A 12,927-nucleotide genomic window follows, 5' to 3' on the forward strand; every position below is an offset into this window, starting at 1 on the left:
GTACAGTACGGTCAGTTCCTGGTCTGATCTGATCTTTATTAGTGTTCATTGTTCTGAAGCCACCGTCCAGATGATTAACACACTGACAACCCCAACAGCCGCAAAGCTTCATTAGCAATATCATTCATTTATATTAAATATTCTAAATGACTAAATATAAACTTCTGGGGAGCCGTCATGCTGCAGCGTATTCACCCTGCAGCAGCAGCCTGTGAAACACCTATACTGCATATTATACTGTATATTACTGGTTTTACCCGTCTGAATCAAACCAGTCTAATACTCTGGTTATCTGGTCCCATCATGAGGTCAGACCAGTCTTACATGTTTTATCCAGCAACCCAGAAATCTTAGATTAAAGACATTTCCCTCACAGATTAGTGGTGTTTTCTTTTTAATTTATAATGTTTTATACTTCTGGTGATTATAATCTAATCAATCTTATTTCTATAGATGTATTTTATATATACAGTTCCCTTTGTTAACACCTTATTTTGAAAAGCAGACGTAGTCCCACGTGTCTACTTCCTGTAACTTCTCCGAGGTGGTCTCTAGCTCTCCCGTCAGCTCCGTTCTCTTTATCCATCCATGGTCAGCTCCATCGGGGCCGTTTCAATGCAGAGAACATAAATGTCAGTATCTGGGTGCTCTACAGTCGTAGCGTCGGCCCGTTTGACCACGGAGACGAGAGCGACGGGCGGCTCCACCGCCACGTTACCGCCTTATGATAACGTTACCGCCTGACGATAACGTTTCCGCCTTACGATAACGTTTCCTGCTATCTTTATCTGCCTTTTTTTCGGAAATATTTCCGACATTTTTCAGACTTTTATTGAGACATATATCAGCCTTTTTCGGACTTTTGTTTGAACATGTTTTTGCCTTGTTTTGGCCGTTTTTTGGGCCATATTTCGGCTTTTTTTCTGCAGCATGCAGCTTTAGCTCTGCTCTGTCTAGCTCTGCTTTTCCTGTCAATGTGTGAAACCCAAAGTGTTTCCATCCTTTACTGGATGTGTAGTGTTTACCATGCTGGATTTAACATGGGAGGGTGCAGGTCGTATCCACGCTGACCCTCCAACGTTTTATACTTTCTGAGGTTTGTTTTGGGTGACGTCACGTTACTCAGATTAAAACAATAAAAGTGGTAACTTCCTTCTACCTCCACATAGACTCAGATGAAGCAAATATATCGATTCTGGCATTAAAACATAGAATTATCGTAAAAAAAATAAATCACGATACATAGATGAATGGATTTTTTTCCACCCCCAGCAGTCATACTGGGGGACTGGTTCCAGCAGAGAGTTTATCTCTGCTGACTGATTATCACCACTCACATTCCTCCACCCTTTATTTATACTCAAGTGTGTGTGTGTGTGTGTGTGTGTGTGTGTGTGTGCGTGTGCGTGTGCGTGTGCGCGTGCGCGTGCGTGTGTGTGTTTGCGTGTGTGTGTGTGTGTGTGTGTGTGTGTGTGTGTGTGTGTGTCTCTCTCTCTGATTGTTTCCTTACATGTTTTTTTTTTTACATTGTCCCTGAGAGCTCAACACTACGACGTCAGAAAACACGCTGCAAAACAACCAGAAAACACAGGTTGCAGAGAAGACAACAACAAGAGTAAGTTACAAAACAACACAAGTTTCCAGGGGACACTAAAAAGCGATGAACACACCTGGGACACCTGGGATAGAGGTAATGGTGAAATGAAATAGAAATATTTCTTAAAGGGACTGTTTGTAAGATTCATAAATGTCTTATTAGGCAATAGGCCGCTAAGTCAGCTAAAGTCAGCTAAAGTCAGCGTCCTGTTGCTGGCGCTTGTGCTCGCTGTACATAGACATGAAGGAGCATCACTCAACATAGTGAGGAGACACACGTCAGCTAAAAGCACAATATCACTCTATATTTCAGCTGCTTGGCAGTAATGTTAGCTGACCAGACCAAGGTCTCTCCATGAATCAATGCTGATCCTAGTGTTGGCTTTTCCTGCCTCAGCCTCCCGACCGCGGCCGGAGGGAACGGGGGAGACGCCGGAGTTTTGGTCGGAGACGATAACGTTACTCTCCGCGGAGCCCCGTCACTTCACAAGACACGGGAAACCTCTGTTGGTCTGGAGGAGCTGCAGCAGTTATTTCTGCACAAACGTCCACTGAACATTCACTAGATATTCTCAGAGCTAAACTAACTCTCCTGCAAAGAGTGAGAAGGAGCGCGGTGTGTGAGTGAAGGCAGGCAGAGGAGCAGAGGAGCAGAGGAGCAGAGACTCCGACCCTGGAGACCAAAGCTACGGTCTCCCCCGCGTCCTCCGACCGCGGCCAACACTGTTTAACAGACGGGCTTCACTAGACAGAACTTTGCGGTTTTGGTGCTTCACTGTAGTTTGTGTTGGAGTCTGAGTCTGAACAGCGTAGACACATGAGAGCGCGCATGGGACACCGACCAGCAATGATTTATACGTGTAAGAAGTAACAAACAGACCATTTAACTCTTTTCTTTCTTGATGTGTCACGTCTCTATAACGCTCACATCCAACTGCATCCCATGACAAATGGGGACAAGTCACATTTTCACATTTTCGTGCCGTTTATTCATCACGCCACCACCACCAGTGCGTGTAAAGGCCTTCTCACCTGTGCATTTCCTGCAGTGACGAGCCAAAACATCTGCTGTGAAAAAGGTCTCAGTCTAAAGTCAAAATGATCTCAAGCCTTTAAAGGTGTATCACAAAGAACATTTTGTGGGATGGCAGCTAATAAGATTCTGGGGTTCTTGAAGCCGGTTACCTTTCCCTACACATTCAAGTCTGTTCTCTGATGTTGTTCTGAGTCTGATTGTGGTTCCTGATGTGCTCTGTGTTTCAGTGATACAGGGTCAGGATGGCTGGGGAGTGACTTACACTCGTCCTACGGAGATCTGTGCCTTAAAAAGATCAACAGTGAACATACGCTGCAGCTACACATACCCATCCAGAGGAGATGACGGTGATACTAGAGTTGAGAGAACATTCTGGTTTATTAAAACGCAGGGTGAAGATCCTGTGGATCTGAGAACAGACCCAGAGTACGCAGGTCGAGTGCAGTACAGTTATCATAACAACATCTGCACTCTGAGACTCACAGACCTGAGAGAGAGCGACTCGGCTGAGTACAAGTTCAGGTTCATAACGAGCCAACCGGATCGGACCTTTACTGGTGAACCTGGAGTCAAACTGTCTGTCACAGGTAACATTTTTGTTGGAAGCTACTGTATGTAAGTTAGCTTCAAATGCTCAACATTGAGGCAACACTGCTTTGAATCTCTTTGTGTATTATATCGTGTGTACGATGACAGTTCAGTCTTAAATTATGTTTTTGTTTCTTTACTAATCCAGGTTTCCAGGTGCAGGTGAGCAAAACAGGATTGTGCATATCATCCTGTACACGGGCAGACCTGACGTGTCTCAGCAGTTGTCATCTGTCGTATCGTCCCTCCTACATCTGGTACAAGAATGGACAGAAAATAAAGACAGAACGGGAATCTTGGAATGACTACTTTTATCCTAAAGACAGCTTTTCCTGTGCCCTTAAAGAACATCTCCTTTCCCCTTCTCCTCCAGTGTGTGAGTTTACTCCACAATGTAGTTCTCTACCACGTCTTCATGTGTCTTTTCTTCAACCAGCTGTGAATTACTGCAGTAAAAACTATAGTTTTCATAATAATAATAACCAGAAATATTTCATTTTTCAGGTGTTAATGGTCAATCCTGCAACATCGTGACTTACACTGACAGAAGTATCTGTGCCTTCAAAGGCTCTTCAGTGAACATTTCTTGCACGTACAACGGCTATGGAGATACAGGTATCACATCTAAATTCTGGTTCAGTCCTCGTCGTCAGTGGCGGTATTACTCACAACCTGAGGACCTTCGTAAAGACTCCCGGTATTCAGGTCGTGTTCAGTTCATTGAAACAGAGAGAGGACGCTCCACTCTGAGGATCACTAACCTGAGAGAGATGGATTCAGCTCAGTATCGCTTTAAATTCAAGACACCAAGCTTTGAATGGGGGAGCAGTTTACCTGGAACAACTCTGACTGTCACAGGTACTGATGAACACAAACTAAGCGTGTAGTTAATGAAGCAGAATTTAATGTGATGCTGAAACTAGGGCTGTCAAAGATAACGCAATAACGACGTGTTAACACAAATTTGTTTTAATGGCACTAATTTCTTTAACGCATTAACAAAATCAATCTTTTGGAGGTTGTAGTGGGCTCAGTTTTAACTATAAAAACCTGATGAATCCATCGGTACCAACCATGTCATACTAGCTTGTTGAGAAGGAGGTTAAATAACGCTCCGAACTCTACGCTAGATTTTGGCGAGGAAAAACTGTCATGGCCATTTTCAAAGGGGTCCCTTGACCTCTGACCTCCAGATGTGTGAATGTAAATGGGTTCTATGGGTACCCACGAGTCTCCCCTTTACAGACATGCTCACTTTATGATAATCACATGCAGTTTGGGGCAAGTCATAGTCAAGTCAGCACACTGACACACTGACAGCTGTTGTTGCCTGTTGGGCTGCAGTTTGCCATGTTATGATTGGAGCATATTGTTTTATGCTAAATGCAGTACCTGTGAGGGTTTCTGGATCAATATCTGTCATTGTTTTGTGTTGTTAATCAATTTACAATAATAAATATATAAATACATCTGCATAAAGCAGCATATTTGTCCACTCCCATGTTGATAAGAGGATTAAATACTTGACTAATCTCCCTTTAAGGTTCATGTTGAACAGATAAAAAATGTGCGATTAATTTGCAATTAATTATTTTAATCGATTGACAGCCCTAGTTGAGATACATGTATTCAACGTGATTATGTGCATTCATATTGAAAATGATCATTTTGATACATGCACGGTACGTTAAAAGTGAAGTTTAACACAAGGGGAAATATTGAATAAGAAGTAAACGCAATGAGCCAAGTGTGATTAGTTAAGAGTGCTGTTGTATACATTTTACATTTAAAAACGATTCACGTGGTTAGATAAGAGATTAAAGTGTACATTGTGCATGGTGTCATGTTAAATAACGTTCATGCTCCTTGTTGTCAGATCCAGATTTACAGGTGCAGGTGATCTGGTCTTCTACTGGTCCAAAGCTGGTTTGTCACAGCAGCTGTCTTCTTACTGGTCGTTCTTCCTTCGGTTGGTACAAGAACGACAGGAAGATTCAGGAAGAAACATCTCCTTCGTATGGAGGACATGTCGATCCTGCCGGCAGTTATTCCTGTGCTTACGAGGGTTACCACTCTACAGCAGTGTGTGAGTTTACTGATGTCATCTGGTGGAAACCTCTTGTGCGTGATGTGATATGTGTGTCAGCTGCTAAAGAGACAGATATTTCCGTCAGGACTTGGTGGAACCACAAACAGCTAAGTTGAGAGTGAATATTGGACTTACATTCATCAGGTAGATACAAACACATCTCCTAATAGTGTGGTTTATATCTGCTGGATGTTTAAAGAGCAAATTCACCATATTAACTTAAAGGGACTATTTGTAACTTTCAGAAATGCTAGTTAACAGCGACACCTGTGGCCTTGAAATCAACTAAAGTCAGCGTCGAGCTCGCGTTTGCTCGCTCTACATAGACATGAACGAGCATCGCTCAACACAGTGAGGAGACACACGTCAGCTAAAGGCACAATATCACTCTATATTTCAGCTGCTTGGCAGTAATGTTAGCTGACCAGACCAAGGTCTCTCCATGAATCAATGCTGATCCTAGTGTTGCCTTTTCCTACCTCAGCGCAGGCTAAGGCAGCGGGACTCCTCAACGAGTTACGTTATCGCCTCCCGACCGCAGCCGACAGCCGAAGACACCGGCACCCGGTCGGTAACGAGACGATAACGGAACTCGTTGAGGAGTCCCGTCACTTCACAAGACATGGGAAACCTCTGTTGGTCTGGAGGAGCTGCAGCAGTTATTTCTGCACAAACGTCCAGATATCACTAGATATTCTCAGAGCTAAACTAACTCTTCTGCCGTGTGGAGTGAGAGCGCGTTCACGTCTAGAGGTGGAGAGAGAACGCACGCGCTGTCTGAGTGAAGGCAAGCAGAGGAGGAGAGGCAGCGGCCACACGCGAGCGCGCATATGCGAGCGCGCATGCCTCCCGACCCGGTACATTTATACGCTTAAAAAGTTACAAACAGTCCCTTTAATAAGATGATAACATCAGTCTTGTGTTTGCAGCTGCTGCCACCGAGTGGCAAAAAGACAAACATTTTGTGTGAAAATCAGACACATTACTTCAGAGTCTCACTACATATAACATTACTTCAGTTATGAACTGCAGAATCATCCATTACCAACACAACTTCTACATAGACTCACACATACGCCCTATAGGGTCGACGCACAAAAGGGTAAATCAGATGTATTGTAAATGATCAGATATTTTCATCTCAGCCTGTCAGCTTGCTCCTTTCAAAACTTTTAAACAGCTGCAAACATAAGGCAGAACATTTAAGCAGCCATGAATGTTTATTGATTAATGTTGAAGTTTATTCGTGGATAGTCTAGTTACCATATTTACCATAAGTGTTATTATTTATAACTAGAACGGCACTCGGAGAGCGCAGACCTCCGCCAAGGTGCGTGACTTTAAAAACAGATCACAGCTCCCAGCTGTCGGTACCGTGAGGTGGTCGGCTTGTTATTAACACGGTGTGTTTCTGTGTAACGTATCGGCCGATGCCTCTCTCATTCAGCAGCGTTGTCATGTCTGTATAACGTTACACTACGTTGTCTATCATCCCGTCAGCTACCGCTTTGTTCTTTCTCACCGCGGACGGCCAGCAGCTCCCGCACACACATCCACACACGTATCTCTCTGCTCTCAGAAGGAGGCAGGGTCATGCGTCATCAACGTGTCATCAGTCACACTGCGCATGTGTTATACCCTGAGGTCTTAAAGTTCTGGCTGATTGGAATCCTTAAAAAAAATCCTGAATCTGGAACATGATCCGGATCGCCACCAAAATCTAATGGATTGTTCATTGCGCCACACCCCACCCCTCCAAAACATTTCATTAAAATCCATTGCAGACTTTTGGAGTAATCCTGCTAACAGACAGACGGACAGACAAACCAACGCCGATGAAAACATAACCTCCTTCAAGGCCGGAGGTAATAACCCATAGGTGCAATTGCTCGATTTTTAATTTGTGATAAAAGGTGGTGGAATAAGTACTCGTTTAATATCTTTTCTTTGTTAAAGTAGTAAGACTACAGCGTAGAAATACTCTGTTACGAGCAAAAGTCCTACATTCAAAATGTAACTTAAAGGACCAGTGTGTAACAATAAGGGGGATCTATTGGCAGGAATGCAATATAATATTAACAAGTATGTTTTCTTTAGTGTATAATCACCTGAAAATAAGAATCGTTGTGTTTTTGTCAGCTTAGAATGAGACGTTTATATCGACATAAGGAGCGGGTCCTCTCCACGGAGTCGGCCGCCATGTTTCTACAGTAGCCCAGAACGGACAAACTAAATAACTAACAAAATCCACCGTAGTTCTCCGACACGTTTGGGAGAAGTTTCAGTTGGTTGCAATCTGCAACCTCAACGCTAGATGGCTCCAGATCCTAAACACTGCACCTTTAAGTAAAAGTACAAAAGTATGACCATTAATAATAGTACCTCTTATGCAGGATGGCCCATTTAAGAATAATACATATTATATTATTGATGCATTAATGTGTTCATCACTTTGGGATCAATAAAGTCTCATCTTAACCTATAACAATACATCGTATTTTATTTATCAATCATATTTTGCATTATTAATCTGAATCCACAAAGTAATTATTAATTAAAGTTATCAAATAGTTGTAGTGAAGTAGAAGTATAAAGTAGCAGAAAAATGGAAATACTACATGAAGTACAAGTACCTCAAAATGTTCTTTAAGTACAATGTATTTAGTTACTTGGCATCACTGGATATAATAACGGCACGGTACAGTGAAAGTTAAATTTAAAGGGATCCTGTGGAGTTATTGACCAGTAGTAGCGCTATGGAGCAACTGTTTCATGGACGCACTCGTAAACATGCACGCTGGCTTCTCGATTGTTTGCTTGTTGCTTTCACGATCGAAGCATGGCGGCGATACTGCTCAAAGAAGCGTAAGAATGTGTTAACAAAGGCAGTACAGAAGAAGACTACGACTTAGCAAACACTGATGTAAACAAATAGTTCTTGTTGTATTGTCAGAATATGAAAATGGGTGAGTATTAATGTGTGTTCATACTGTCTCCTCCAGTTGCTCCGAAGGTTTCCTTAGTGTTGATGAATCTCCCTGGTGACCTTATGGAGGGCAGTTCAGTGAATCTGAGCTGTCGCAGTGATGCTAACCCGACAGCTAAATACACCTGGTACAAGGAGAACCAACCACTGCTCAATAAAGAACCACAGCTGCTCGTCTTCAGCTCCATCCAGTCCTCTGACTCTGGAGAGTATTCCTGCACAGCTCAGAACGAGCTGGGGAGGACGTCTGAATACGTCTCTATTAATGTGAAATGTGAGTAAAAACAGCTTTTTTATAATATTTTTAATCTGTAAAATGTGTTGCATCTATAAGGAGAGGTTTAGCAGGGTATTCAAACCATCATATTCATCACTCCTCCAAATTTTATAGTTTTTATATCTCTTATTACATCTCCTCCAGATGCTCCAAAGCTTCCCTCAGTGTCAGTGATTCCCTCTGGTGAGATAGTGGAGGGCACTTCAGTGACTCTGACTTGTAGCAGTGATGCTAACCCAGCAGCTAACTACACCTGGTACAAGGAGAACCAAACACTGCTTCAGGGACCAGAAGGCATCTATCATTTCACCTCCATCAGCTCTGAGGACAGCGGGATCTACTACTGCAAGTCTGACAATCAACATGGAGAGATCAACTCCACGTCTCTATCAGTAGATGTCCAGTGTGAGTACAAAACATCAGCAAATCACTTAGACACTCAGTGTGACCGCCTCCTCAATGCCCCCATGTTAAAAAAAACAAAAAAACACTGCAAAAGTGCCCTCTTGGATGCCTCTATGGGAGATAAAATGTGATAAAGTTCCCTCTAGGGTGCCCTTCCAGTAAAGAAAATGTGATGAAGTCCCTTCTAGGGTGACCTTAAGTGGATTAAACGTGATGAAGTGCTCTCTAGGGTGCCCTTAAATGGAGAAAACGTGATAAAGTGCTCTGTAGGGTGCCCTTAAATGGAGAAAACGTGATGAATAAGCCCTCTAGGTTGTCCTTAAATGGATTAAACATGATGAAGTGCCCTCTAGGGTGACCTTAAATGGAGAAAACGTGATGAAGTGCCCTCTATGGAGCCCTTAAATGTATTAAACGTGATGAAGTGCTCTCTAGGTTGTCCTTAAATGGAGAAAACGTGATAAAGTTCCCTCTATGGAGCCCTTAAATGGATTAAACGTGATGAAGGTCCCTCTAGGGTGCCCTTAAATGTATTAAACGTGATGAAGTGCTCTCTAGGTTGTCCTTAAATGGATTAAACGTGATGAAGTGCCCTCTAGGTTGTCCTTAAATGGAGACAACGTGATAAAGTGCCCTCTAGGTTGTCCTTAAATGGAGACAACGTGATAAAGTTCCCTCTATGGAGCCCTTAAATGGAGAAAACGTGATGAATAAGCCCTCTAGGGTGCCCTTAAATGTATTAAACGTGATGAAGTGCTCTCTAGGTTGTCCTTAAATGGAGACAACGTGATGAAGTGCCCTCTAGGGTGCCCTTCCAGTAAAGAAAACATTATAAAGGTCCCTCTAGGTTGCCCTTAAAATTGAGGAGATCAATGCAGTGTGATACTGTATAGGCTGCCCTACATGCTAGAAAACTTTATGCGTGCTGGTGCCCTTTTAATTTTCTCCACCGCTGACCGTATACAGTATATACATGTTGCCAGTATATCTGCCCTTCCTGCCGCTCTCTGCACACCAATGTAAATGAGTTTATACATGTTGTCCTCCAGATGCTCCAAAGCTTCCCTCAGTGTCAGTGAGTCCCTCTGGTGAGATAGTGGAGGGCAGTCCAGTGACTCTGACCTGTAGCAGTGATGCTAACCCAGCAGCTAACTACACCTGGTACAAGAATGGAAAACTATACCTTCATCCTCTACGTAAAGAACCACAGCAGCTCATCTTCAGCTCCATCCAGTCCTCTGACTCTGGACGGTATTACTGTACAGCTAATAACAAGCTGGGGGGGAGGATGTCTGGATACGTCTCTATTAATGTGAAATGTGAGTAAAATGGTTCGTCTTTAAACATTCAGCTGATTGTCAACCTTTTTAGGGTTGCTTTGCTGATCAAACATATAGTATAGATTAGATTCACAGTCTGCAGCTGTAGGTCACCGAGTAGCAGTGGCTGATGAAAAGGCAGTTTTAGTCACACAGCAAATCATTTAAACAGCATTTGTATAGGAATGATTCTCTCTTAAGCTTTTTGATCACTATAAGCGGTTTCCACTGTATTTCTCTGTAGGGTCCTTTCCATAATATAGTCAGACCTTCTAATAACAATCTGAGCCTGTCGGAGGCAAAAACAAACACTTTGAGTGAACGTAACGTTTCATTAACGCAGCTCGTTTAGCAGCTGGTTACAGCGTTCTCCCTCAATACTGGACCTATTTCAGAAACGTCCCCATGAGTCAGTTAGACACAAAAACATGGGAAAATACAGTCCAGGTTGAAAAATATCAAAGTTACCCTTTAAGCTGTTACCATTTCAAATTCTTACAGCTGGATTTCATTTGAGTCTTCGATTTCTCTGTGAAAATACTAATGTTGCATTTTAATAATGTAATCAATAGCAACACGCCGCTTGAATACATGGATGTTTGTGACTTAAAGGGACTGTTTGTAACTTCGTACACTCTTATAAATCATTACGAGTCGGTGTCTCATGCGCGCTCGCGTGTGTCTACGCTGTTCAGACTCAGACTCCAACACAAACTACAGTGAAGCACCAAAACCTCTTGGTTGTATCTAGTGAAGCTCGTCTGTTAAACAGTGTTGGCCGCGGTCGGAGGACGCGGGGGAGACCGTAGCTTTGGTCTCCAGGACCGGAGTCTCTGCTGTACTCTGCTCCTCTGCTCCTCTGCCTGCCTGCCTTCACTCACACACCGTGCTCCTTCTCTCTCTCTCTCTCCACCTCTCACGTGCATGCTGCTCACTCCACACTGCAGAAGAGTTAGTTTAGCTCTGAGAATATCTAGTGAATGTTCAGTGGACGTTTGTGCAGAAATAACTGCTGCAGCTCCTCCAGACCAACAGAGGTTTCCCGTGTCTTGTGAAGTGACGGGGCTCCTCAGAGAGAAACGTTATCGTCTCCGACCAAAACTCCGGCGTCTCTCCCGTTCCCTCCGACCGCGGTCGGGAGGCTGAGGCGGGAAAAGCCAACACTAGGATCAGCATTGATTCATGGAGAGACCTTCGTCTGGTCAGCTAACATTACTGCCAAGCAGCTGAAATATAGAGTGATATTGTGCTTTTAGCTGACGTGTGTCTCCTCACTGTGTTGAGCGATGCTCCTTCATGTCTATGTAGAGCGAGCACAAGCGCCAGCAACAGGACGCTGACTTTAGTTGACTTAACAGCCACAGGTGAAGCTGTTAACAAGACATTTCTGATTCTTACGAACAGTCCCTTTAACAGGGTATATGGCATCAATAATTATACTGATCCTTGCGCTGCCCTTTGATTGTCAATCAGTGCCATCACCTCAGAATTTATATTTCAGATGTATTTGTGAGGTATATTTCCTTCCGTTTGCACATTTAAATGCGATACGTTTATGAACGTTGCTTGCTGGGGTCATGGCTGATTTCAGAGTAGATTCCTGGACTGTTCCTTGGTGCCATCAGCAGGTTGACCTTTTTGATTCAGGGTAAAATGTCTGAACTATTGGATGGATTGCTGTTGAATCATTAAATCTCACAAGTGGCTGAACCTATTTCTGCTTTTACCGTTCTTACACAAAACGCCGTACAGAGCCGCTCCTCTTTCAGGACACTCGATGGGTTGTTCCATTTTGTCACTTCTTTAACTTTTTGTTATTGTTCATGTTTTCTCCTCCAGATGCTCCAAAGCGTCCCTCAGTGTCAGTGAGTTCCTCTGGTGAGATAGTGGAGGGCAGTTCAGTGACTCTGACCTGTAGCAGTGATGCTAACCCAGCAGCTAACTACACCTGGTACAAGAAGAATGAAGACTCACCAGAAGCATCAGGACAGATCTTCACCATCACTGACCTCAGAGCTGAACACAGTGGGAATTATTACTGTGAAGCCCAGAACAACAGAGGAAGTCATAACTCCACCTTACATGTGACTGTTGTAGCAGGTTAGTTCTCCACATTCACCTGTTTACTGCACTAGAACTGATTCACATGTTAATATGCAACAACCCATAACTGGTGCAGAGAAGATCAAACTCTCTGTCTGCATTCACACACTGTCTTTCTGTAGCTGTGTTCAGGGAGGAACCTCCATCATGTCAGAGGTTGATGACACTGACTGACTGACTAACGGACACTATCACCTGGCAAAGTGATGTATCAGTCTAATACTAGTGAGGTGAATCACATATCTGTGTCTCTTTCTAGGGGATCCAACAATGGTGATGAATATCATCAGGTCGACTCTGGTGGTCTTGATGCTGATTCCTCTGCTTCTCCTGAGTCTGTGGACGAGGTACAACAATAAAAATCCATCAGTTCAGTCACCGCTCTTTTCTTTTCTTTCTCTAACTTCCTTTAGTTTTAGTGTCATGAATTTCATGATGTCACATTCTGTGTTTGTTGTTGCACTCAATCCAGGAAGAAGATAACTCTGAGCTCCACCACTGAACCACATGAACCTGAAGAGATAGAGG

The 12,927-nt window shown here is 43.4% G+C and overlaps 1 protein-coding gene across 1 annotated transcript; it reads left to right on the forward strand.

Annotated features, from left to right (window-relative positions):
* Positions 1-2,782: 2,782 nt before the first annotated feature.
* LOC141763491 (B-cell receptor CD22-like) lies at positions 2,783-12,923 on the forward strand (the record flags this gene model as incomplete). Its single annotated transcript, XM_074627938.1, has 9 exons — positions 2,783-3,219; positions 3,369-3,596; positions 3,725-4,078; positions 5,097-5,306; positions 8,312-8,569; positions 8,717-8,977; positions 12,136-12,396; positions 12,659-12,746; positions 12,872-12,923. Coding segments are annotated over exons 3-9 (1,218 nt in total), but the record flags the coding sequence as incomplete, so codon positions are not given.
* Between the last annotated feature and the right edge of the window lie 4 nt (positions 12,924-12,927).

This window comes from Sebastes fasciatus (genome assembly GCF_043250625.1).
Source record: "Sebastes fasciatus isolate fSebFas1 chromosome 3 unlocalized genomic scaffold, fSebFas1.pri SUPER_3_unloc_1, whole genome shotgun sequence".
NCBI classification, from domain to species: Eukaryota; Metazoa; Chordata; class Actinopteri; order Perciformes; family Sebastidae; genus Sebastes; species Sebastes fasciatus.